The sequence below is a fragment of the Emydura macquarii genome, unplaced genomic scaffold (assembly GCF_026122565.2).
Source record: "Emydura macquarii macquarii isolate MOO-44397 ecotype Brisbane River unplaced genomic scaffold, CSIRO-AGI_Emac_v2 contig_2636, whole genome shotgun sequence".
NCBI classification, from domain to species: domain Eukaryota; kingdom Metazoa; phylum Chordata; order Testudines; family Chelidae; genus Emydura; species Emydura macquarii.
The window spans coordinates 36,437,525-36,465,409 of NW_027132773.1; the positions used below are offsets into that span (position 1 = coordinate 36,437,525).

Consider the following 27,885-nt stretch of genomic DNA (forward strand, 5'->3'; position numbering starts at 1 on the left):
ATTCAAATCTGGGTGTCCTACATCCCAGATGAGTGCCTTCACCACAGGGCTATTGGGCCCATCCCAGCCAGCTAAATTCCCAACCTACTTGCTTCTGACTCTTTTGTGGGGTTAGGTGTGCTCAGAGCACATCTACCAGACTGGGACTTACAGGTGAAGAAATACTAGTTTGCACATCTTTAGGGTTTAGGTGTGAACTAGGGTGTAAAGCAGCTTGAGAGCGTCAAGATTTGGGCAGTTTTACACATGCTCGCTGGCAAAAACTTTGGTGCTGATGGGAATTTAGTCACCAACAGGGTTAAGTAACAGCTGAGAAGGGGTTTTGTGAATGCACCTGAAGAGGCAGTTAGGCCTATAAGCCCCTTTGCAGATCTAGCCCTAAGAGGCTCTATGACTTGCCCAGTGTCTCAAGTGATGTTCTAGAGCCAGGGATAAAAGTTTTTTGGTTTCTGGTGCCTGAAAATAGCTCCTTCAGTTTCTGTCCCATTTTGTCTTATGTTAGAGAATTAAACTCCCTAATTTTTCAGCTGCCAGTTATGAACACTTCTTCCAAGGGAAGTCAGTCAGGAGAGGACAATGGTGATGTTATTGGCTCTGTTGGTGGCCTTAGCATCCTCGGCTCTCAGGTCTTTATGAACATGGTGGTGATTCTACCTTGGTCCCCCAGAAATTCCAAAACTCCTTTCTCAGGAACTAGTATTTCACATCAATCACACAAGACAATTTCAGTGTTACACAGTATTATGTGTTTGCTTATCTGCTCACCACTTGTGCCAATTCAGGCACACAGGTATTGCAAGTTGCTGTGTGTTAGGTATATTTTTCATATAATGATTCCCATAACTATGTTTTTCATATATTCATGGATTCACATTCAACATACATGCAAAGTTGTGACTCAGGTCACATGTTCAACTCTTAGTGGACGGTGTCTCTGCAGAGTTTGTCCTCTATCCCATTAGATTAATAGAATTTAAAGCCAGAAGAGACCATTGTGACTATCTAATGTCTAACCTCCTGCATAACCAGGTTGTAGACTTTCACCAAATGATTCCTGCATTATTTACTAGTAACTGTTTCTCATCTCCTTGTCCCTAATCCACACTCTGGGAAAGGGGGCTGCTCCTTATTTTTCTAAATTTCTCTACCTTTTTGCTCTGGTAAAGTCTAACTGAAAGGGAGGAGAAGACTGGAGCTTAGAGGGAAATTCTCACGCCCAACTTTATTGCTACGTGATAAATAGAACAACAGTGCCAACTGTCTCTGATGGGATAGAAAAAGTAGTCTCTGCCAGTAAGTGGAATTACTGGTAAATACTTAGACAAGGAAAATTATTAACACTACGTAATTAACAGTAAATCTATTTTTCATTAAAAAAAAAATAGGGACTCTATTTAATATTAATAAACCACCTTTTGATAAACAAGCCCACAGCACAGGCTTCTGTCTTCAGCTATGCTTTAACTGAATCACATTATTGGGTGAAAGCTATGGCTTGTGTTTACGCACAGACTACGTGATCATAATGGTCCCTGCTGGCTTTCATCTATACACCTAGCCTGACAAAATGCATGACAGCTGCATAAGAAAAAATGCAGTAGAAATGCACACATACATGTGAAAATGGGTCATTCCGTTTAGAGCAGTATTTCCCGAAGGGTGGGGCAGAGTGGAGGCACCTACAGCCCTTTCAGTTTTTCTCCCGAGTCTCAGCTTTCATTAAAAAGAATCTGACTGTTCTGGTTGTGAAGAACATTCACTTCATGTCTGCCTGAGCTTACAGATAGCCTGGAATAATCGCTGGGAGGCACAAACTGCCATTAACTTTAATTATTTCACTGCTGAAAGGAGAGGAAGTATTTCATGAGACACTGATGTAGATCATCATAAAATGGGTGTAGGTGGAAAGGAAAGGATGTTGAAGACAGATAAATGAAAATGTCTAGCACCACACAGCATTGGAGGATCAGTTGTGATTGATTTTATTTTCCTGATTTTTGAGAGAGCATGGGGCTCAGCTCACAAAAGTTTGGGAAAACATTGATTTAGAGAGAGAGCAGAGATCATTCCGTGTTTATGGAGTCAAGTGCCTTTTTTAGTATTCCCAGTTCTAGTTTACAAATCTGCACTGAGACATAACTCATTTGTACAGTATCTAACAGTATCAATAATTAATGTTTTCTAATTAATTAGCTGTTGAAATTCTTTACAATTAAATGATCCTCTTTCTAATATATATATAATTTTTTTTTTTAAACACAGAGGCGCACTGGAAGCTTATGTTCAGTCGGTAAGAACTAGAGAAGGAAAGGAGTTTGCACCCGTCTATCCTATAATGATTCAACTGCTGCAGAAAGCAATGTCTACGCTTCAGTAACAGCATCCAGAACACTTAATTCACTGCTACTCAAATTCTATATTAAGTGTTAATTGGCACTGACAGATGAATGCTTATAGGGTAAATATAAATAATTATTTTTGAATATGCCATTATTTTCAAAAGTGCTATTAGAAAAAGCCCTCTCTAATAAAGTTTCTAACTTCTTTTTGTACTCTGTATTCCTCAACTTTGTCAAAACAGTAGGAAATGTTTTACTGTAATGGAATAATAATTTCACACAAAATGATTCTCAAACAATATTTGCTTAATATTTTCTGAATTTAAAAGGTAAAAAACCAAAAATGAGTACTTGCTCAAATATTCTATATTCTTCAGTAAATGAATTCTAATAAATGATAAATACCTGCAGGAAAATAGCTAAATGTGTAAGTATGGCACAAAAAAGGGCTTGGTTAAATATTAGTGTTATGCAGAAAAAGGTAGCACGATTTTATGTTGGAATGAAAGGATCTAAACTTCAGTAGAGTTAGATCAGTTTATGGCTAACATTCCATGTAAAAAGCACGAAGTTTGTCTCAAGAAAAAATTTAATTTACAAATAATGTAAATTTGATTCTTTGCAGCATCGTTAGAGCTTTGAAGTAATATTGATTTTCTCTCTTTTTGCTACAAGTGTAATAAAAAGCATCTGCTATCTTTTGATCTTGAATTCAATATTTAAAATTTAATCAGTGGCTTCCTAATTACAACGCATCAAAACACACTTATAAGATGCGTGCAGTTAAAATATTCCATGCATTTGGTTCTTTCTTATGAAACTACACTACACAAGCCTAAATTGTACAGATTTCCAACAGTTCATATGTGTATTTTTGCAGGCCTGACAATGAATCGTCTTCCTTAGTGTATAAAAAAAATACCACCAAGAAGTTTTACAAATTTATTTGAAATAATATACAAGAATATAGTGTGCAAAATTCTTAGGGGCAACATCCTGTAGACATTTGTCATGAACATTTAATTTACAGTTGTGATTCTTACGAAACACACTGCTTATTTAGTAACATGAAAGGCCATGATTGTAAAAGTTACAGCAAAAGCAGCTGTAATTCTAATATATCTGTTCTAATTTTAGACAGTTGGAGGAAAAAAGTAAAGTGCAAGTGTTGCACCTATGTAAGTGCAAAGTTTGCCCCCACCATAACGACATCTTATGGCAAAATAAAATATAATCATATAATAGGTGGTAGAGGAGACATAACACAAAGTTAAAAGTACAAGGGTGACAATTTGCAGTATTTTCTTGAGATAATGCAATGCTATTAATTAATTTCATCCTGGCCCAGGCTATTATTTCCAACAATAATAGCTCACAGTATTATCAGTGGTGCAAAAACATCACACCGTGGATATGAATTTTAAATGTGGCACCCCACTAAGCAACTCTCTTGCTGCATTCCACTACACTATCCATTTACCACACACACTGCTAATTTGTTGGCACGGGGCAGACTGGGAGTTCACAGGTTGCTACTAACACTTTTTGCCATTTCAGGAAATCCCAGCTCCCAGAATCATAATTAATTACATGGCTTGTGCAATACATATTAATCAGCAATAGAAATCAATGTATAAACAGCTGTTACATATTTTAAAATTCCCCTTTTTGTACATTTTTTTAAAAATAAAACATTTATACACATCTCCTCCTCTTTTTCCTAATTTACTTAGCACCACAGGATATCCATTTTCAAGCCTATATTACCTGATAGACGTATATGAAGTTTGGAAGAAAAATAAGGCAATTTGGTTTAAAATGTTGATAGTTTTAGCTTACTTAATGCTCTGTTGTAAGAAGCAAATCCTCACTCATATTAAATCATTTTCTGACGTGATAATGTCAGTATTTTGTGGTCTCACAAATGGTAAGACCTTGATCTTCATAAGTCTCTCCATCAAGTGTCAGCTGTTTTGTAAATACAGAGTTAAGAAGAGTAAACTTCTGATTTAATGTTGTTGAGAGCCCTGAAAAAAAAGTAACAAAAGAGAAACCATGTTAGCATTTGCAAAACAAAGAGAAAGGCAGATGTAGTAAGAGATATGGAAAGGATTTAGACAATGCATGTAAGTATTTGCATTAGCTGATCAATGTGCATGCAAACAACATGCTGACACTTGGGTGGTCGCAAAATGAGCTAACAATTAACTTTGTATCTTGGCTAACAAAGGGTCGGGCTGTGCAGGAAAAAGGCAGCCAAATAGCTATTTGGAGAGTTCCTTGAATCAGTTTGTTTGCGCTCTGAACCTCAAGCGAAGTGTAACAATTGCACAAACCACTAGCTATTGCTGCTTTGTCATGGGGCAGTCCATCCTAGGTATTTCTATGATATCCATCACCTTGGTATCTACGCACCCAAAAAGTTAACAGGAAAAATCTCAACAAAAAGGGGTGTGTTCAAGTTCTTCCCCCTTGCTGAGGCCAACCCAAGATTGACTGAAATGTTGCTCTCCATCATATGCACACAATCATTTATTTCAATGAAACTGCCTAGGTGCAGCTGAGTTGAATTTGGTCCTCATGACTAGGCTATGGACACTAAGCTCTACCAGCCCAAGCCTAGAATGGTGGCACAAGAGATCTCACATTCTGATTCCCAAAATTGTATTACTGGGGACAATATAGTTCCTAAATAGAAGCCTTTAGTTAACTGTAATGGATTTCTGCAAGCTTTACCAGAATTACAGGAAGTTTTGTTGCCTTATTGCACAATTTCTCATTTTAATTCTGCTATTGTAGCTGCTGGAACGATATACTGCACAGTAAGATACAGGCAGTCAGCCTGGTGGTGCCATCTGGCATTTGATGATACCTTGTACAGCCCAGGGACTGAAGGCTCTGCTCTATACCGTCATAAGTGGAGAAGCAACCATACTTTTGCAGCATTTCTGGCTAAGCCCTAAATGTGCTCCTGAGAACGCTGTCTCATTCATACTCTTAAAGTCTAAGTCTGTGCAGACTCCACACTCTTTGGGAGGAAAAAAAAACTTCCAACTTTTTAGACCAGTGGAATTCATGAGGGTTTTTAAGGAGTAATGTGAGAATGGGTGACTTTCACCCAACACAGAGTCACAGTGGCATCAGCCTTGAAGCAGGCCACTTGCCCTCTGTCATCCAGTCAGAACAGGCTGTGACAACAACTGTGCAACCACAGCTTAAAGGCTATCGAGTAACAAAAGGGAAGTGTGGGCAAGTTCAACAAAGGAGCACAGGAGGCCTACAATACTATAGCGTGCAGAAATAGAAAAACATGGGAGGGTGGGAATTTATTTTTAAACTATGTAATGCGGTCAAGCATTGTTTGACAAAACATACTGAATTTGTTCGTTTCCGTTTCCAACAGTCAGGATTTAAACGTTTTTGTTCTTCAGCCAAAGCCTTGGCTTCTAGTGTGTACATCCGTCTTTCTTCATTTTTCATTTTCTTCCACCTGTCACCAAGTATCACACTTATGGCTCTGCAAAATAAATGTTTACAGAATGGTCAAGGCAGGAATTTCTTATAAATCCCATAACTTCCCAATGTGTCTCTTGTAAAATGCTGTCATCAAAAAGCAAATGTTAGCTGTGAACGCACACAAGAACTCAAGAACTTCCTCTTTGCAGTCTCTTAGCCTATTTCTGACTGTCTCATGCCTCTCTGAATAGGTACATGGAAGACCTCCCCCCTCCCAGCTACTGTTAAACAAAGTAAGGCTACAAGGGCATATTTTGACATTTAAAAGTAAGTTCAAAGTGGGAAAGTTAAGAGCCTGGTTGGTCACTGTGCAGGCTATCACACCTGGATGCACAACTGTACAATATTTACTAAATGGTTCTCCATCTCCTTTTATTGGAGGATAATATGGCAGGGCTTGATGAAAAGATGCTGCCTCATAATTAGGGCAGTGATTTGCCATGACTGCAACCAAACAAACATTTTTGTTCAATGAAAACTCACTAGAATGGGCTTTCCTGTGGTTGATGGGCTGGCTTACTGGCTAGGTATGTTCAGAGTTCCCCACTATAGCCTGCAGGGATCTGGGGAGCCCAGGTTGGTTGGGCTCTTGAACATGATTATTTCCTAAAATTTAATGTGGAAAAAAATTCTCTACCGTACACCTAATAGGCCCTATGCCCACTAGACAATATCCCCCTCATTGTGCCATATTACTTAATTGCTTTCCAAAATTATGGTGATTAGATCTTCATATAAAAGACAGTTCACAACCCCACCATTTTAATAAATCCTCTTTAAATTACAGACACTGTTTTACTGATGATTCATGAAAACACTGGATAAGTGATATTCCCCCTCAAATTATCAATGATTAAATAAATGAAAACTTTGTTACTAATCTTTAAGGAAAACACAAAGTACTTTGCTTATCACAGTAAAAAAAGCTCCTCCCAGTAAGCTGTGCAGTTTACAGACTCTCTATAGACTTAGGTCAATCCCAGTGACATCAAGCACTTCTGTGTAGTTTCACATATGGCAGGTCGTTCAGCTCCACCCCACCAAGGAGACAGACCACTTCTGAAAGGCTCTACCCCAGTCAGACTCCTATGGGTTACAACGCACCCAGGGAGCAAAGCAGAAGCTCAATTTAGTCTCTACATACAACCACTAAACCTGTATCGCGAGATGCTTTGAAGACTCCTGTGACCAAAGGCTCATACGTTAGTCCGCCTCGTCTCCCATCGTAGTAAATCTACACAGGTAAGTCCATTTGTGTCTGTCAATGATGGGGTTTATATTTTTTGAGTTAAGTTATCGTGGCTAGTTTGTTTTAAAACTACAGCGCCATGGACTTGTTTAGTTAGAATGTTTCATAAAGCTCTATCAGTTTCAAAAGATGGTCCAACTGCACCAAAAGCTGCGCCCCCCCCCCCCCCCCCCAGGTCAGTCACCACTTAGTACTGGTACATCTTCAAGTGCTATGGACAGAGGACACCGAGACTTGGCTAAATGAAGAATTTGCTTAAGGGTATCACCTCAAGCTACTGGGCTGCCAACCACAGATACTGAAGATCTGTATTTTCCCAACTTATGGGAAGAATGCCACATAAGCTCACTTTAATTAGGGCAAATGGAGATGGCTGAACCAAATATGATACACACCTCAGCCAGGCAGCTAGTACAAGGAACTAAACCACAGTTTCAAAAAAAAAAATTCTTTCCTGTTTCAAATACTGCCTGCTCTTGCTGCTGAAGCTGGAAAATGCAACTCAGTTAGAACAATGACTTACAAACAGTGATCTTGGCATTAAATAGAGTTCTAGCTATTAGCTAAACAGAAAGGAGATCAACTTCTATTTATACTGCAAATGCATGAAAATGTGCATGGGTGAGCAGTCTGACATTGCCCAGGCTGTTTCTGGTCAGTCTATTAAACTGAATGAAATCACTGATTACACCTATTTAACAAACCAGGCATGACTAACGAATGGTAATATTCAACAAAATAATATGATTATATTGTTTGTTTATCTAGGTATACATTGTCCTGCCTCAGCATAGGGAGTGAGGGGGAGAATAGACCAGATGATCTCTGGTGGCCCTTCCAGCTCTACATTTCTGATTCTTTTACTGTACCAAGTTTCCCTAAACCAAAGATCAATGTTGTAATGACTATTGTTTTGGCTCTGATAGTTACAGGGGAAGCATTTATAAATGTTAAAACTTCCCAGATAAATAGTTTTTAAAATTGTGTATGGGGAGGCCCTCTCAAACATTCTCATGTCCAAAGCAATTGATACCTCCTAGAGAAAAAGCTGTGCATGCAGCTTGAATCTGTATATTTTTGAGATTCAGAAATCTGGTAAAAAAGCAAGAGCTTTGTTCACAGGGGGGCATGGATGCTTATCCACCAGTACCACTGAGAGTGATGAAAAAAATCTGGATACTGAGGGTCCATTGAGGCTACTGACAATGGTAATTTGCACAAAAACCCATCCAATGACACCTTTCACCAGACTGTCTTTCCTCACAACCTGTGTTCCTACTCATGGTTTAGGTGCCTCAGAAAGCATCTGCTGTCCTTTTAAAGTGCTAGTAAGGCATCTGATTACACAATAGGCAGACACTAACCAAACAGCTATGGCTACTTATGAGAAAGAGGAAGGAATTAGTACATGTCAAAATTTGGGATCTATCCCTGGTAAAGTTTGCTCTAAACAAGCCATTCAATTTGCTCCTGCTACACATTTAAAGTTACATGAGCCTAGGAATCTGTTTCCATCAATTATACTAAAAAAGTGGTGCTGTATTTCAGATTTGTTTTCCCTTTTTAAAACTTCAATGTCACTCAAAAATTATTTAAATACTTTTTTGCACAGTATAAAGTCCACTTCTGGCTACATGGAAATGAACCCACTGTCTGCCCGGACACTGGCTGTCAAGCTTACTGAGGTCTGAAATGCTTACTTTAAGCATCAGCTTAACTCTGGTCTTGGGTCAGGAGCATTGTGCCCAAGCCTTAGAATGAAATTGATGTTGACTGGCGTTTTCACAGCTCACTATTTTATTATCTTGGGGCTAGAAGCACAAAGGGACTTAGATGCCTCAGTGCCCTGTTAGGCACCTACATCCCAGGATCAGGCCCTATAGCTATTGACAAAAATCCCTCCTCAGCTCTGCCAAACCTTGTCAGCACTAATCACACTTGGCAGCTACATTTTTGCCTCTGAGCCTGTGTACTGCTGCCTCACTTTAGGCAGCCGGACACATACGCCCAGTGTGATCCATGAACCAGGGGCTGATACATGGTCCTCAGCCTAACGCAAGTGTGGGGTTGGATGAAGAGGAGGAGCTCCCTCATAACTTTGAGCCCAGTGTTTAGGATACTGACCTCAGATGTGGAAAACCATGGTTCACAGCTCCACCTCCTCATGGAGAAGGGATTTGAACAGGGAGCTGCCTCTTCTCATGTGAGTACCCTACCCCCTGGACTACAGGATATTTCCAGCTTAGCCTCCCTCAGTTTCTCCTTGAAGCTGTTCTATTGTTAGATTAACTAATTAAAGCATCACTGGGCCAGAGCGCACAGACACAGGCATAAGAATGACTTTAGCATGTTGGTTAGAGCAACCAGCCCGGATATGGGAGACCCAGCTTCCAGTCCTTCTGATTCCATGACTTTTTAATTACCATGACCCCGGGGCTACAAGTTTGAGGGAACTACTCCCCGCTTCCCTCTGATCTTTTACAAAAACAGCATAGGCGCCTAACTCCAAGAAAGGCTTTGCAACTAAGAATCCGTACAGAAGGCAGCACCTCCCTCTAGATTGGATTCAGGTAGATATACCCATCTTCTATTGCCTACCTTAGCCAGTGCACTGCTTTTTGTAAATCCTATTCTAAGGTGCCTAATTCCCTCCATTACTGTATAGGAAGCCTCAGCATCTAATTCAAGCTTTGTGAATCTCAGTGATTTTCTAGGTACCTAAAAATTTGGTGAGGGGACACTAAGCATCCCCATGCCTACACTCCCATTTATGAATCTAACTGCTGGTTGGTTGGAAATGGTGTGTTCCCCTCCTACCCCCCCATGTAACCCAGCTGGGAACAACAGTTCACTTATGCTATTTTACATGTATAAAAAAGGCAGAGCTGTTATTGCAATGGAAGGTTAGAATCTGAGTTTACAAAATTAATGATCTGATTATGATTAATTAAATGAACACTACCCCTGGTACAATGTGCTTGGTAAGTTGTAAATATTTGAATAAATGTGATGATTACTTCTGCACATTCACATTTGTGAATGCTCCACACGTATGCTTAAAAGCCTGTTTTGGTGGTCATAAGTTTGTAGAATCGATAAACCCAGAGCTCTAGTGACTGATGCTGCACCACATTTTTTTGAAAAAAAAAACAGAAGCATCCACATGTTCCCATGCACTGCATTCCCACTGAGGCATGAAGTGTTTCATTCCAGAATGTCAGTTACTTGTTAGGCTGCAGCTACTTTTCTCAGCTTAAATCTACAAATAGAAATGTTAAAACCTCCTTAGAATCCACCCAACTGCAGTTCCAGCTTGCACCATTTGGAATCAGTATTTTAAATGAAATTATATCCATCATATACTTTTCTAAGGGGCTGTTTTGATTTCTCAGTAATAAATTTTAGTTAATTTGAAGACAGACATTTGCAAAGATGCATCATGGCAGTGACTATGTACACATTAGGGACCATCACTGCCATGACGCAGCAGTACAGAGATATTTAAGGCCTTCCCACCATAATCTTATATGTAAACTGGCAGCCTATTAATCCTCTCAACTTCCATTTCTGTAGTTCCGTTAGTTTTTGCTAGGTTTAGTCCTGTAATTTATAAGAAATTATTCTGTTTCCATATAAAGGCAAAAGATTTCTTTTCAGCACATATATAAAAACACAAACATTTTATATAATATATACAAACATATCTATGTACCTTTTATATATCAATATCTATATTTATGTTTTATAAATGAAGCATACCATTTATATGTGATATATATGTACAAACATTTATATATAATAGGTATCTTTGTCAAAACATTTATTATATATAAACTGTTTGTATGGATACGTATCATGTGTGTATAAAATTTACACATCAAAATGTAGACCTAGTCAACCCTTCTTGCCGGGGATAGCTACCTACTAGGCACCTGGGGTGACTAGGTAACTGGATTTTTCAAGCTTTACAGTGCAAGCAAAGGAATAACATAGCAACAGGTAAAAACACTGTTTGGATTACACCACCGCTTAGAAACCCTCTCATCAAGGAGCAGGACCCCACTGTTCTGGGTGATGAATAGACAGAGGCAAAAAGAAAAACACTCCTTGCCCCAAAGAGCTTACAATCTTATGTCAAGACACAATCAGAGACTGAGGGGCAAGATATAAAAATTCCTTTCCCTACGTAACATAGAAAGGATAACAGTATTTTTTCCCTGAACAAATCTTGCCAAAATGTATAGACACTTATTGAGTCTGTGTGCATGTCTGCACACACGAATATTACTCAAATGCTTCTGAAGGCAGGATAAAGTCTACATAAAGCTACAATAAGAGTAAGTAGATATTAAACCAGTTTCTACCCTGACACTAGTTGTCAAATTCACTGAGGTCTGAAGCCCCTTCTTAAGTTTGGCTTTATATGAGCAGCTTTCAATTTGGTTCTTAGACCAATAACTTATAATAATAATTTTATTTCATTTGCAAACCTTCATTTGCTGTAAATTTAAAAACAGGACCTGCAAACTTTGCTAGATCAACTATATGGTCAAAACTAGGAACTTGAGTTCCATTACCTGTTATCTTTCCCTGGATACATCTGAGTATATTCAACTCTGTACTTTTTGGCAAAAAGCATGAAGGCATTCATTGGTCTTTTGCATTTGTTAGGAGAAGTGGCATTCATAGTACTTGCAGTCCCTGAGCTGTGGCTTTTGCCAGCTTTACTACACAAAGAACTGGAGGAAAGCTGTGATGATCCATCAGGCACACAGTTTTTACTGCATTCTGATCTCTCAAAGTCTGGACTGCTCGATCCTCCACAAGATAAAGAAGCACGACGCTGACGAGCCATGCTGCTTAATACATAAACTGCAGAAGAATCCATTGGTGTAAAATCATAACTAGAATGAAAAGATACATCACCTGATTAGAAAGTGAATAAATTAGAATGAAATTTACAGGTCCTACTTTTTAAATGTTTATTCCTGAACAATCCCTAATTAACTGTTCCACTGTTCATTTCTTTTAACTTTCTACTGTTCCTGGGCCTCACCCAAATGTGCATATATCCTACTATGATGTACTTAGCCTGTGCTTAGTACAGAGACTAGTCAACAACTTTGGTAGATGAGCCACAGTGTGGCGGTGGGAGCTGCCGTTGTTTACTACAGACTCCCCCCATGTATGCCAGTTGTAGTTCTTGTCTCATTTTACCTTCTTTTGGAATAACTTTCTTTTATTTCTGCTTTGGACCCTAGTCACTTTATGCTTTTGTGTCTGTTAAAACTCAAGGCAGGTGACTGAATTCAAGACCTGGTGTGTGATGGTTGCTGACAATGACAACTCATTTGAGGACCCTGAGCGAATAGTGCTTGGAAGAATACTACCACTTCGTCACCACAAAGTGACTAAGAGCCCAAAGGCCAGAGAGGAAAAGTAGAGTCCAGAGAGCATCTGAATCCCACCAGTGGGAGCGAATCCTGCAGAAACCAACAGGGCACCAAAGCTCACCCACACGGTAGTAAGGGCCTGGTCTGCTTGGGCAACGTGAGAGAGACCAGGCAGCTTCCTCCCTGACTTTAGTGACTCCTTCCACCAGAGGCTGTCAGCAGAATCAGGCAGAGATCACTGCATCAGTTCACCTTTTCAAGGTTCTCTTTAAAACCATGACATCTAGAAACATCACTAATGTACATGCCTTCCTCAAACCCCAAGGAGGAAGAACTAAGCCTGAGGTAGCCAGTGGAACCTAGCAGAGATAGTTAAACATATTTTGAACATTACACAATTTATTCTGGCATCACAATTTGCAAGTGGGTGGAGTTTGGTTTGTGGACAAAATCTGGGAGTGTGCCATTACGTTTTTCCTTCAATTTGAGCCCTAACTAAGCCCATCAGTATTTATGTGAAGTTTTGGTACATTATTTAAGATATGTATATATTTTGTATAATATATATTGATGAGTCAGTAGTGACCTCATAGTTAAGGCTGTGTTGAAAACTGCACTTAAAGTCTATAAAAACACATTACTCATTTACATTTTATTATACACAGTATGCTTCACTATAGTATTTATTATGCAAAACAGAACATCTCCATAAAACTTCCAGAAAAGTTCTTTTCTTGTAGTTCATTTATAATTTTTTATATTAATAGCAAATATAAAAACAAACTACTTACAGAGACTTACATTATAAACAATGTCTTCACAAACAATTGCTTTAGGCACTGATATACAATACTTTTGTACTTGTATAGCAACTTTCATTGAGAAATTAGCACACCGATACAGTACATGATTTAATTCAGAGTTGGTAATCTTCCCCCCTCTAGTGGTAGAAGTGTGAGAATTCCACCATTAGAGAGATGAGATGGAATGTTTTATTGCATAGTTTCTCAACCTGTGGTACGCATACCCCTGGGGTACATGAGACACAGGCAGGGTGTACCCAGGGAAAAACAGAGTGAAGGGGAGATGGGCAGCAGCTGCGGACTTCTGGGGAAGCCGGGCAGCAGCCCTCGCTTCCCACCCGGTCACAGCTCTGATCTGGGAGGCAGGTGGCAGCCGCCACAATCCCAGGAAGCCAGATTGCAGCTGCCCACTTCCCGCCCAGTTCCAGCTGGGAGGCAGGCAGCAGCTGCCGGCTTTTGGGGAAGGTGGGCAGCAGTCCCCCATTTCCCACCTGGTCACAGCTCCCTGCTGGGAGGCAGGTGGCAGCCACTAGCTTCTGGTGGAGGCAGGCAGCAGCCCCCTGCTTCCCGCCAGGTCCCATCACCCAGGTGGGAGCCCAGTGGCAGCCTTCTGCATCTCATGAGCTGGGTTTGCAGCTGGGTGGCAGCCACCTGCACCCCGTCTCTGAGCTGAGGGACAGCCTCCAGCACCCTGGCTTTAAGATGGGCAGCAGCTGCCTGCTCACATCCCTGGGTCCCAGCTGGTGTGGAAGCCTCCTCTGCCCCAGCTCAGATTGGGTGGCAGTCGCCCACCCCCTGGGCTGGCAGCCAGGCGGCAGCCACCTGAAACTTACCCAGGTGGCAGCCTCTCTCCCTGGCTCAAAGCCCAGTGCCCAGAAAACCTGTCAATTTCACTGCTCTATGACAGCCCCAGATTTCAGCTGTCTCTCTCTCACCCCCTCCTCTTCTCAAATCTATGGCAAAAAACATGGCACGGCGCTTTATATTCCCCAGCATCGGCATGCTGCTCAAAGCCTCCTAGCTTTGGCCAACATCACCTCTAGCCCAGATACATACTTGATTATGCATTCCTGGTGTAAAGGTGGTAACCGTACCCACACTAAATTTGTCATATCACAGCCTTATATACTCAGCCCTTCTTCCAACGTATGGCTCACATTAGTCTGTAAATATAAAATCCTGTGGAAAATTGAGTGTTGGGGTCCTTATTAAAATGTTCAGAAGTTAGGGGGTACTTGCTACTTAAAAGGTTGAGAAACACTATTTTATTGGATCAACTTCTATTGGCGAGAGACACAAGCTTTCAATCTTACACAGAGCTCTTCTTCAGGTCTGGGAAACTAAGGCCAGGTCTAACTACCAACCTATATTGATATAACTACGTCGCTCAGGGATGTGAAAAACCTACACCCGAGTGATGTAGTTATACCAACCTAATCCCCCGTGTAGACAGTGTAATATCAACATAGCTACCACCTCTCAGGGAGGTGAATTAACTACGCCAACAGGAGACGCTCTCCCATCGACATAGTGCTGTCTTCTCGGGGGGTTAGGTCAGTATCAGGGTTGTGGATTTTTCACATCTTTGACTGATGTAGTTATATCAGTAAAGGTCAGTAGCGTAGACCTGGCCTCAGAGTGTCACTGCTAACCATAAGGTGGAACAGATTAAGAAAAGTCTTCACCCACAGGTCATGGGGTGTTTTTGTCTTTTTATCATTTTCCTGTGTCAGTTAATTCAAGAGCACAGTGACTGTCTGGTTTCACCACATAGTTGCTAAATGTCCTAAATGCTCCAATAGCAACTATGTGGGTGAAACCAGACAGTCGCTAAGCTGGACGTTAACAGGCCACTTCACCTTGAATGGGCCCTTGAAATGTGCTAACTGCTTATGCTAAACAATCTGTTCCACCTTGCATTTAGCAATGACACTCTGAGTTAGTTTCCCAGACCTGAAGAGCTCTGTGTAAGCTCGACACTCTCACCATCAGAAGTTGGTCTGATAAAAGTTATTACCTCACCCAGTCTCTCTAATATCCTGGGGCCAACATGGCTACAACAACACTTCATAATTCCACCATGTTTCAGGACACTCTTAACTGCTTACACTACTTCAAGTGCTATGGCCTTTAGTTCATCACAATTGGGGGAAACAAATAGCTAAAAACGGTGTTCCTATGCCCTTAAAAAGAGGTACCATTCACAATTATCACTCTAAAATGCCAACTTGTACCACAAAACTGACTTTAAAAAGTGCATAATCCATAAATCCCAATTGTTTTGTATTTTAAAATGAACTTGGCATTTCCATCACCTGCCTTCGCTTCTGGGCTGAGATAAAGGCTGGAAGTGCTGTTCTGAACAGAAGATCAAAGTAGCATCAGAGAGATACCCTGGAACTAGCTTGTCTACAGAGAGGATTTCTTCTCTCCCTTTAGCGCTCTGGGATGGGGCACAGTCATTGTCCAAAATCTGCTTGAAAGGGTATAAAACTGCAAAAAGGGGAGAGGGTAGGGTAAGCAGCTGCTGATGGCCTCGCCTGCCAGCTCAAAGAGGGACAGAGAAATGAAGAAAGGAGCTTTTTTGTCTCCCAGCGATCCTGCTCCTTCCCTCACTCCCCGCAAAGCTGGGGGGTTTTCTTTCTAACTTTGCCCAGCTGCCAGCAGCTGCTGCCTCATGATCTCTTCATTGCTTTATTCTTTTCATCCAAAGAACTAAACAGGGCCTGATAAGTGTCCAAACATGGGACAGGCAGTTTTTTATTTTTCCTTCATCCCCAACAGCCCTGATGCCCTTAAGTAGTAGTTTTAGTCTAATAGCCATTTTAAACTCAAGTCTTTCTATGAAAAACACACAACAGGAAACTCTAATATTTCCAATGAACTTTCAGTTTTTGAAGTGACCACTGGACCATAATCTGCTGCTGGAAGGGAAACTGGGGTGATGGGGATAAAGATGGGTTCAAAATCAGCTAGGGAAATTAGGAAGAAAGTAGTATTGGAAAATCAGTATGATCAAAACTATTTTCTCTCTTCCTTTTCTCTGAACTACATCAGAATCCTCCAAAATCTGATTAGACAACATTTAAAATGAAGGAACCATATTCCAGGAGCAATAAAACCATGTCATAGTGGTTGATTCTTTGGTTACAGGGGAACTGCTTAGGTGGCTAAAGACAATGGGCTGCATATTAAGCATATGAAAATAGCCAACTAATGCACACTGCAGTGGCAAATATTAGGTCATTTAATCCACCCCACTCCCCAACCCAGTGTGGAACTGTTCCACAGAGTATATTTTCTAGTGCTTTATCTGGTCTAGTTTGAAATGTGCTAAGCAATGGGGCTGCCACCACTTTCTTTTGGGAGACTATTCCATCATCTAACAGATTTCACCACCAGAAAATTTTTCTGATATTTAGCCTGGATTCTTACTCTCCTATTCATACCCTCTTGTGTGCTCCAAGGAGGGAGAAGAATTATTTATGGTGATACATCTTTCAAATACTGGTAGATTTACATGCCCACAAGGCTAATGCAACTTTTCTTCTGAATAAACTGTCAAAGAAAAGCAATGAAACTATTTTATCCAGAAGTTACCTTTTAAATGTATCAAAAACACCTGAATCATCAAAGTTAATGGCATCGGGGTGTCCTGGAGGTAAACACATATCTCCAATATGTATTTCACAGCATGGAATGCCATGCTGAACCACAGTCAAGCTTGGATAGAAAGAAGACCAACCTGTAGGGGTAAAGAATTAAAATTAGAAAAATAGCCTTGTGAGCACTAGCTCTGATGTCTTGGCAAAAATCAATCGCTGCTGATCCCTCCTGGCAGAGGGCACAAAAGAAAAACTAGGTTTCCCAAAACTGAATTTGACATATTAATTCAGATAAACTTTTGATTTACCTTTCTACTAGAATCAGAAACTTCTGTTTGTGTAATTACTGATGCAATATAGTTCATTTTTATCTCATTTACAAGCTTTTTATCCTAGCAAAAAAAGAACAGAAAACCAAACCAAGTAAACATTTTACCCAAGTGTCACACTTAGGAAGTGTAAGAAGCCTCCCTTATTTGCCCCCCCTTTATTTATTTATTTTTTTTGGTCTTTTCTGTGCTCTCTCTCATATTTGCTAAAACTTTCAAGAGACAACATATAAAACATTTCTACAAACTTTATTGTTCAAATTCCAGTGTTTCCTTCAAGCAGATTTAGAATAATGTGATTGGGGAATACTGCTGCTTTCAACTACTGTGGGAGATGGTTATGAGATTTACAGATACTTTCTTAGAAGAATTTATTACATAACTCCTAAGTGTTTTGCTTTACACACAATATTTTCCTACCTTTATTTTTTACATAAAATGGGTGATCCAATCTGCACTCTACGGTAAGTAAGCCATCTTCCACTGTACCAGGATCAAAGGTCAACTTCAATACTGACTCACCAAATGAAATACTTTCTTCGTGAGATATCAACTTCAAACCATCAGAACCATAGCCCTGTAAACATACATATACTTCAGATTTTTCAGAAAAATGTAACCCTATGGATATGGCAAACGCAATCATCTTTTTATAGCAAATTGCAAAATACCAGCATTCAAAGAGTTAAAAGAACCTCTCAAACTAATAAGAGACTATGTAACGTTCAGACCACATCTATAGGTACTCTGTTCAGTAATTTTATGTTCAGGTGCTCAGACACTGTAGTGATTAACACTGGGCAGATTCATTATGCATCCTTCACAAGAAATGGTTACATACTGTAACTCTGGTTCTTCAAGATATGTTGCAGACATGTGTTCCACTTAGGTGTGTGCATACACAGCACACCGGAGCCCAAGAATTTTGCCTAGCAGTACCCACCGGGGAGGGAGGGAGGGAGGGACGGACACACACACACACACACACGGGAGACTTCATCGAGGAATGCTACCAACACTGCTTGTGTGTTCTTGTAGAGTGAGCTCACTCTGCTGAGGAGATGTAGCCAAAGCTATTTCATATGCAGTCTTAATACAGGATGTTGCCCATTTAGAGAGTCTGTGAAGGGACTACTTGACCCTTCATATGACCTGTATGAGACCCAAACAAGCAAGGCAAAAGTACAAAACAGTTTAGTCCTGTCCAGACAGAAGGCTAGACATCACCTGACATCTAATGTAAGGAGATGCTGCTTCTCCAGTGATAAATGCAGTTCGGAAAGAATACAGGTAAATACACCACCTCGTATATTTGAAACTGAGAAACCACTTTAAACAAAAATGTTGGGTATGTTTGTAAAGTCCTTTGTCCTTAGAGAATTGTGTATCAGGTGGCTCTCCCATCAGAGCCTGCAGCTCAAACACTCTTCTTCTGGATGTTATTGTATTCCTGGCAGCAGTCTTCTGTCGCAAAAACAGAGGGACAAGATGCCCTCAAATGGAGGTCCCATTAAAGCTGCTAGGACCATATTAAGGTCCCACAGAGAAACTGGCTCTTGGACCAGAGGATGGAAACGAAGACACCCTTTTAAGAATCTTGATACCATGGCATTGGGGAAGATTGATCTTCCATGAATGGGAGTATGAAATGCTGGTATCACTGCCAGATGTACTCTCAATGAACTAAACACAAGGCCCAATGACTGAAAGTGCAGCAAGTACTCCAAGATGTCCTGCATAAAAGCCACCATTGGCTGAACTCCATGTGCCAATGACCACACCAAAAACCGGCTCCACTTAGCTGAATAGGCCATTCTGGTAGAAGACTTTCTACTTTGAGTAGGACCTGGAACAGCTGCCGTACACCTCATTTCCTCCTCATTCAGCCACAAAGCAGCCACGCCATGAGATGCAGGGAGCTGAGTGCAGAATGTAAGGTGTGACCGTGACTCTGTGTGAGTAGGTTGGGATGAAAAGGAAGGGGAATGGGAGGCTGAATTGACAAAGCAAGGTCAGAGAACCAGCACTGTCTCAGGCATGCTGGGGCAATGAGAATTAGCGTGGTCCAGTCCTCCTCCATCTTGAGTATGACCTGTGCGATGACTGGGATGGGGGGGGGGGGGGGGGGGGGGGGGGGGGGGGGGGGGGGGGGGGATTGTACAGGAAAGCCAAATGTCAGCTGAGATGGAAAGTATCCATCTGAGGCCTCCTGGAGAGCAGAACAGATGACACTTCCTATTGCCTCTCCTAGTGAGCAAGTTGATTGTTGGAATGCCCCACCTTGCAAAGATGATGAAGAGGACACTTGTCTTCAGGGAACACTGGTGACTCAGGGAAAAATTCCTGCGAGATGGTTCAGGGCCTGGGCAAGTGATTGGCTACCAGAGTGGTACTCTCCTCAATGCAGAGCTGCCACAGCCTCTTGGCAGATCATCCTGGAGTGTGCTCCTCCTTGCTTGTTTACATAATACATCATGATGGTATTGTCAGTATGTGTACCACAGAGCCCTTGACACAGTCCAGAAAAGCGTGACATGCACTGTAGATGGGCCAAAACTCAAGCCTACTGATATACAGTGAGAACTCCTGCTCCGACCACAGACCTTGAACTTTCAGTGACCCCAGATGTGTTCCCTGCCCATCAGGGAGGCGTCAGTGACAACAAACCTGGTTGGTAAGGACCAGACAAAGGAAATGCCCTGACAAACATTCTCTGGAAGCATCCACCACTGCAAGGAGTCCAGGACCAGTGGAGAGAGAAGGACCAATCTACTCAAAGAGCGAAAAGTTTCACGGAAAACTGTCCTGAGCCACATGTGAAGGTGGTGAAGATGCAATCTTGCAACCTGGACCACCTGCATCCAAGAGGACATGTGGCCCAAAACCCTTACACACAACCAAACTGTCATGGAAATACGAGACTGCAGACTGAGGCAAAGGTGGCAAATCACCTGAAAAGAGTCAGAAAAACCACTCTCAAAGTCGTACAGTCTATTAAGGCCCCAATGAACTAGGTTTTCTGACTGGGAACCAAAATTGACTTCAAGGTATTTAGGATGAGAGCTAGATGGTCAAGTGAGCGCAGTGTAGTGCTGACATGAGAAAGGACTTCCTCTCTGGACCTTTCCCTCTGTAACCAGTCATCCAGATATGGGAAGATGTGAATTCCTTTTTTTCTGAGGTATGTCATCACCACGACCATGCATTTGATAAAAATCCAAGAGGCAGAAGAGAGACTGAAGGGAAATGGTGCTTCGCTAAAACAAATCAAAGGAATTTTCTGTGGTTCAGCAAAGTTGAGACCATAAAGGTCCAGAGCAGCAAACCAGTCATTCTGAGACAATGTGAAGAAGACAGTCGATAGAGTGACCATCTGGTACCTCATGTATCCGATATATTTGTTGAGGCTGCAAAGATCGAGACTGGGTCTTACTCCTCCCTTGGATTTGGGCACTAACATGTACTGGCAATGGAAACCCTGACTGTGGTGTTCCAGAGGAAGCTCCTCTACCATTCCCAAAGCCAGTAGAGAGTGAGTCTATTTGAGGAGCAGTATCTTGTGAAAGAGATCCCTGAAGAGGGACAGAGGGCAGGGTGAGAAGGGATGGAAAGGCACTGGATGGCATAATCTGATCTGATGGTGCTTAGGACCCATCAGTGGTGACCGAGCCCCAAGCATTGTGAATGCAAGCCAGCCTGTCCCTAAATGGAGAGGATGGGGAGAAGGGAGCGACAACCAGAACATTGCTCCGAACCAAGGAGTCAAAATGGGCACTTGGGGGGCACCAGAGTAAGGCATATCAACTAGCCAAATCCCAGAACCAAATGCCTCCTCCTCTGGGACCTATGCCCACTGTCTCAGGGAAGCAAAAGGCTGTCCAAATGTGCACTACAGATGATACTTTTGCTGCTGCTGACCACTGTAGTGGGACCTTTGCACTGCTAGATTATACACCCTCAAGAATAATAGGGTAGCCCTAGAGTCCTTGAAGGAGTGCAGAGTATTGACTGTCAAAGGGCAAATCCTCTATGGCCTGTTGCACACTGCGAGCAATGCCCGAATTTTGCAGCCAGGATGCCCTTCTCATGGTCACTGCAGAGGTCATCACTCTGGCCGAAGCATATGCGACATCTAGCGCAGACTGCAAGAAAGTCTTAGCCATCAAGCAGCCTTCAGAAATAAAAACCCAAAATTCCTCCCTCGAGGCTTCAAGCAGCAGGTCTGCAAACTTAGACATCTAGTTCACAAGTCATACTTAGACCACAATGCACATCTGTAAGGCAGAGGAGGTTTAAAACTTCCCACCCATAAAGTCCATCCATTTAATGTCCTTATCCTTGGGCGTGAACTTAACTTGCCGTGCTGGACTCTATTGTTCACTATGTTTACAACCAAGGAATTTGTGACCATATGGGAGTATAAACCTTGAAATCCCTGCATGGGAACAAAATGTTTCTCTATACACATCACAGTAGAAGGTACTGAAGCCAGCATGCTCCAGAGAACTCTAGCAGGCTCTAGAAGCACATCAATAGGGAGGGTGACTCTCCAAAGGGCAGACAGCTGCAGGATATCCAACAACTTATGGGTATTCTCCTGCAGGAGTTCTGCTTGAATACCCAGGGAAGCACCCACATACCACAAAAGCTCCTGGTACACCTTGAAATCCTCCACTACCAAAGAGGAAGAGCCAGTGACTGTGGAATCATCTAGGGACAAAGATGAACAGTTAACTGTGCAAGAGCCGGATCCTGTTCCAGGGCTGACAGACCTAGACAGGACAATTCTGGAGGCTCTGCAAGGGGAAGGTTCACTGATGCCTGGGCCTGTGACAGATCGAGTCACTGCCACAGACCTGCACAGTGATCTCACCTTAGAGTGAAATTAGGAAAGAGACCTCTCCGATCGAGGAGTGTCCCACAGATTCCATGGAGGCCACTGGTATGAACAGGTCATTGGTGGCCAGTAGGTACCAGGCCAGGGGGCCCTGTCCTGACCACAAGATGAATGCGAATCATGATACCCACAGCACTCCGTGAATGGCCCCCCAATGCTGTTAAGTTGACGGAGAGCAAGAGGAGGAAGATCCTGACCTGGACACCAAGGAGTCCCAAGCTTCAGGGGATAATGGTGGAGCCAGCCCTGAGGGCACGAGCAACTGGTCTGACTCATTTATAACCCAGAATGAACTGCAAACTAGTGCCAACAGTGGAAATGGTACAGCCAGCACCAAGTATGCCTCCATCATTTCCAGGGCTGGAAGCGATGGTTGACCCCAAAGTTGGCAGCAGTACCATGTGACTGATGGTGCTGAAGTGGAGGACTGGGAGTACAGCCATGGTAACACCAGCAGCACCAACAGCAGGGGTGCCAAAAAAATTCTCAGGTGCCAAGTCCAGCACCATCCCCACTTCCACTGACTGTAAAAGGGAAACACTGTGGTGCAATGCCAACACATCCAGTTTCAGCGACCTGCCTAACCAACGGGGCTATAAACAACACAAGCACTGGCAAAGACCAAGGGTGAGCTCAGGACAGAAAGGCAGAGGAGGTCCATTGCCACCTGGATACATCACTGGCGCAGAAACAGCCAGTACCAGCATCGCCTTTGTCAGTACTGGACTCAATGGATGCTCTGGGGCCAGAACCAGAGTCAAAAGTATGGGGTCTCTGTTTTCCCTGCGCAGTACGGAGAGTGGTTGACAGGACATGCTCCATTCCACATGCTGGCACTGACAGTGTGCCAGTATGCCCTCCTTCAGGGGGGGAGGTAGATGAGTCTCCACGTAACCAAGAATAACCTTGACTGGTCTTGTGTGATCTTTTCCTCAGTGTACCTGAGGGGAAGTGACTCCTCCATTGGCTCCAGCTCCAGAGCAGCACTTTCAGAACCCAAATGCAACCTCCAATCCAACATAGGCATCAGCGCTGAATCAGGCCATGTGGTCTTTTAGAGCAGGTGCTGCTGTAGATGAAGATCCCTCACCACCTGAATCCGTGTTGTGAACAACTTGCAAACTAATACGGCTCCTTGACGTGGGCTTTGCCTAAGCACAGCAAGCACTGGATGTGGGGTTGTGAAGTTAGGAACCACACAGAGCTCTGACTCCAGCCACAGGTGGTAACAAAACTGAGAGGGGTCATGGCAGTGCTGCCTTATGCAGCCAGGGGAGGGGTTATGAGCACGAGACAAGGGCACTGCCTTCTACAGGAACTGCTAGGCAAAATTCTTTGGCTCTGGTGTGCTGGGCATGCACACACACCCAAGCAGAATATCTGGTTGCATCTACTTGAAAAAAGAACCCTCTTGATTCAACAAGTAAAGACGTATATAATGTTACACACAACCTAAGCACCATGCTATAGTTACTTTAAAGGATTCTGTAGCATTAAAGGACTACCTTGTAAGTACCCATTAGGAGATCGTCCTCATTTGCACAGCCTTCAGGTCTAACAAAATCTTCAACATCCTGCCATTCTTTATTGTGTCCTTTGTGAAAGCATAAACGTGTCCCTGATATTTGAAAAGAAAAGGTCAGTAAGTTTCTTTCAAAAAACGGAGCTACTATAAAAAAAAAATAATCCTACAATGAATGCTATTTTACCTTTTAAAAAACAGTGCCAAACAGTTGAGGGCCAAGAGTGGCACCATCCTAGATCATCATCATCTGACAGTGACGACATGCAGAAAATGCCAGACTCTGATTCACTACTTGCCTATTTAGAAAACAAAAACATAAATAATTTAACAAATATCTTTAGGACTAATCCTGAAAATATTTATGCATGTGCTTATCTTTACACACTGACTTCAAGCTGAGGATTGTAAATGAGGGCTCCTTGGAAATAGGGATACAAAGGTTCAAAAGAAGGGGAGCAAATCTTGCTCAAGTATTTGCTCCCCATCCCTTGAGTTTTTCTGCCCCTCTCTCTAACCTGTTCTCAATTTTATGATCCTATATTTGAGGAACAATAGCCACCATATTTCTGGCCAAGGTCCAGACATCTTTTTTCCACAACCTACCAACTCCATTCTTCAGTCAGCTACAGAGAACACCCTGCAATATCCAACACATCTCATCATCCCACAATATGGCTAAATGTGTTGTCAGTCTACAGGGCCTCATATTGTTCCACTGAAGTCAATAGGAGATTTGCCAATGAGTTAAGTGAGAGTAGTATCAGACCCAAACACTAATATATAGCAATGAGAGGCAAGAAACACATAGGGCAATATAGAGCACTATCATCAGGCTGGCCCTCTGTTCATATCTTTAAAGCTCTGGGACATGACTTCTTTCACAATACCAACAAGTGTAGGTTCATAATACAATAATTAAACAACAAGAATTTGTTATTTCCTCCTCTTCATTTCCTAGTATTCTTCTGTATGTCTTTGTGTCATGTACAGCACCAAGCTCATTGCTGGTGCTAAAAAAATAATGATAATAGAGAATCTATCTTACAATATGAATAATTTTAGGAATGTATATATTTTCATTCTTGTACCTTCTTCTGTTTTTGAAAACTTTACCTGCTAGTCCTGATTTTTCACATAATTTAACAAGCATTTCGGGACAACTCACCCTTTCATGTCTGACTGGTGTTTCATCAAAGTGATGCTTAGAGAAGCTGGGATCACTCTTTGAGGATCCTGGTGGAGGACGAGCATAGGAATGTAAACTTTTGCTTGTTGCTATTATATGAACAGGAGAGGACCTACAATGAAAAATTATTTTTTATTAAAATAAAACTCAGATTTTGGCATCACAAGATGATGCTAATATTACTCTAAATAGATTTTCTTTTACAATAATTTTTCATATATGAAGTTTCAATCCAAAAAAGTTCCAGAGGGGTAGCCGTGTTAGTCTGTTTTAGGGGTAGCCGAGAGTCCTGTAGCACCTTAAAGACTAACAAATTTATTTGGGCATAAGCTTTCGTGGGCAGAAACCCCTCCCACAAAAGCTTATGCCCAAATAAATTTGTTGGTCTTTAAGGTTTTAATCTCTCGTTGTTTTAATCAAAAAAACTTTAATCTTTGCCTACAGCCAAAGTTTGGCTTAAATATCTTGTCTGTGTTCACATTTTATATACATACACAGCTTTTCCACAGTGGTATTTGTCATTAAATTATACCACCCAAAATAGCAGACATTTAGCACATTCTGTAGGATCAATTTAATACCCATGTTTAATGATTTACTGTGGGTTCTTAATATGCAGTCCCCAGGGAACTATTTGGCAATCCGTGCCCCATAAAAGTCTTCACACTTTCATCACACAATTATTTTCAATTTTTCTTCTGTAATTATGACTTTACTCCATTCCTTTCCTTGGCATCTCACCCAATTTTTAATACAATCAGGTGTGCAAGGCAATAACAATGACAGAAAGTTTAAAAGCACAAGATCATTCCTTAACCAAATGAGGTGAAGTTACCCTAAAAATACAATATATTGCCATAGTTCTGCTGCTGCTTTATTCCCCCAGTTACATGTGAAAGGAGCAGGACTGCATAGGCTGGAGAGCCACAACCCAGACTCCAACTAAATCACAAAGCAGCTTTCAATGCAAGCACCTTTCGCCCCAAGTTTGGTTGGCTCTCATGTTGTATTACCACTACTTGTGACGCAATGTATGTCTAACAGTGCAACTGGGAGGTATAATTGCGCACAGGTAGATGTACTCAAGCATACTTTGATCTAGCCAGATCAATGCTAGCTTGGGTATCTCAACACATGCTGCAAGCACACCTCCCAACTGCACTGCAGACATACCTATAGTCTCTCATACAGCGGCACAGCAGCACAAGTAGAAGCTACTTTGATCTTTTTGGGTTGAGAAAATTCCTAGCACTGTTCAACTTCATCCCGTACAGACAATTATGAAGCTGCTGCAACTGACTCTAAAAGGAGTCCCATGCTGTACTCTGACACAGGAATGTGGCCATCATGCAGAAATGAGAGGATCAAAAACAGGGTTAAAACGGAATTCTCAGAGCTTCAGCTGGGATCGAGAGGCCTCTGAGGAATAAAGGAAATGTTTATAACAAACAATACTGCCTATTTTAGAACTAAAAGAACTAAAATGAATGCCTGTACCTGTTATAAAAAGAACATTGCATGAGAGGACTCTGTGGACTAGTGGCTATGTTTGCCAGTTCTGTCAACCAGTTCACCCCATTCTCACAAGAATAAGCACTTTCTGAATTGTTTGAGGTATGTTGGTTCCATGAAAGCCTTGAATATTCTTGATGTGAAACATCTGTACCAAGCTGAAAGAGTGCAGTTGGGGTGGAATCAGTCTGAACAGCCTGTAGTTCCGGAAGATCATCTGCAAACAAGTGCATAAGAAATCATGTTTATTTCTATGGCTGAATTTTACTTAACAATAGTGGATAAAAGAATCTGACAGAAAGGTGAACAAAAGGAGAAGGGACATAGTAACAAACTCAATATAGCAATTATCTGTGCTTCTCGAATCCCATTATTTATCACATCTATATTACTTACATAGGGCTGCAGACGTAACACTACAGAATTCCTCACTAAACTCCTATTTTTACTTGAGCAATAATTTCAATAAAAAAATCAAACTGAACAGATCCTTTCAAAGATCAAGTTATGAGCACAAGTAATTACACACAAAAAGTGATTTTAATAGTAGATATAGTATTTTTGACTGATTTTTTTTTTTTTTTGCCTAAATGTTGGTCTGTTTAAACCTTAGTCTGATAAATCAGTTAATAAAGTTAGTGTGCATCTTTACACTACAACACTTAAAACGTGCAATGAATATCCAGCACTATAATCCACCTCTACAAAACTATAAACATCCAGGACCATTTCTGTCAAAGTTTCCCATACCTTCATAGCTAATCTGGAGAGAGATATTTCAGAAGTCATGAATGCAGTCATTATTCATACAATACATGCCCAGTAGCCTACACATTTTACATATTAAACATTCTTGCAAAAGCAGAGTTCCCCTATTTGTTATTTAAGCTCTTACTGCAGATAACATTCTCTGCTCCTGTGTAACTTAACACTATTGTACTTCATGTATTGAAGTGTAACTTCATTCAAACACGTCAATATTTTATTGATTACTTCATTATTCAATTATTTATATACTGCTTTTCTCGAGCATTTTAGCACTGAAGCTAAAAATTCCTCTAGGCCAAAATCTGCATTTGGATTTGGTCCAAAGAAACAGAAATACCCTTGGGAGACGACATGTGAAGCTGTGTCTCGGTACTCCCCACAAAAAAAAAACAAAAAAAAAAAAAAAACACACCACACACACACCACCTTTGCTGGAACTTGTGAGCAGAAATGTACAACCCAGAGGGTATGTCTACACTGTGAAGTCAATTTAATTTAAAATCGACCTTCACCCGCTGAGCTGCAGAAATTGGAAGAGCACGATCACACCACATGCATTGCATCGGTGGTTTGCGTCCCCACCAGCCGTGCTTGCATCGATAATCAAAGCAGTGCGTAGCTATCGCTCAGTGCAACTACCCGCAGTGCCTTTTGGGAAGATTGTCGTCCTCCCATGATGTAACGTGCTCCCTCCTCCCGCTTGTCCAAAACAAACAAACCAACATTTTTTCACACCTTTTTCCAAACCCATCTCTGCTGCGCA

At 41.6% G+C, this 27,885-nt stretch overlaps 2 protein-coding genes across 5 annotated transcripts in view; one reads left to right on the forward strand and one right to left on the reverse strand.

Moving 5' to 3' along the window:
• Window positions 1–3,035, forward strand: part of COG5 (component of oligomeric golgi complex 5) — a 303,578-nt gene extending 300,543 nt beyond the window's left edge. Inside the window, exon 22 of the mRNA XM_067564444.1 lies at window positions 2,263–3,035. Within this exon, the coding sequence (XP_067420545.1) occupies window positions 2,263–2,377 (115 nt within the window). The 3' untranslated portion in view covers window positions 2,378–3,035. The remainder of the gene's footprint in view (window positions 1–2,262) is intronic.
• A 114-nt stretch (window positions 3,036–3,149) lies between these two features.
• Window positions 3,150–27,885, reverse strand: part of HBP1 (HMG-box transcription factor 1) — a 34,359-nt gene continuing 9,623 nt past the window's right edge. For all 4 annotated transcript variants that reach the window (XM_067564445.1, XM_067564447.1, XM_067564448.1 and 1 more), the window contains 9 exons: window positions 26,340–26,571; window positions 24,822–24,954; window positions 23,841–23,952; window positions 23,637–23,749; window positions 17,655–17,811; window positions 16,901–17,045; window positions 11,682–12,008; window positions 5,715–5,856; window positions 3,150–4,366 (listed from right to left, as the gene is read on the reverse strand). In XM_067564445.1, the coding sequence (XP_067420546.1) occupies window positions 4,349–4,366; window positions 5,715–5,856; window positions 11,682–12,008; window positions 16,901–17,045; window positions 17,655–17,811; window positions 23,637–23,749; window positions 23,841–23,952; window positions 24,822–24,954; window positions 26,340–26,571 (1,379 nt within the window). In that variant the 3' untranslated portion in view covers window positions 3,150–4,348. The remainder of the gene's footprint in view (window positions 4,367–5,714; window positions 5,857–11,681; window positions 12,009–16,900; window positions 17,046–17,654; window positions 17,812–23,636; window positions 23,750–23,840; window positions 23,953–24,821; window positions 24,955–26,339; window positions 26,572–27,885) is intronic.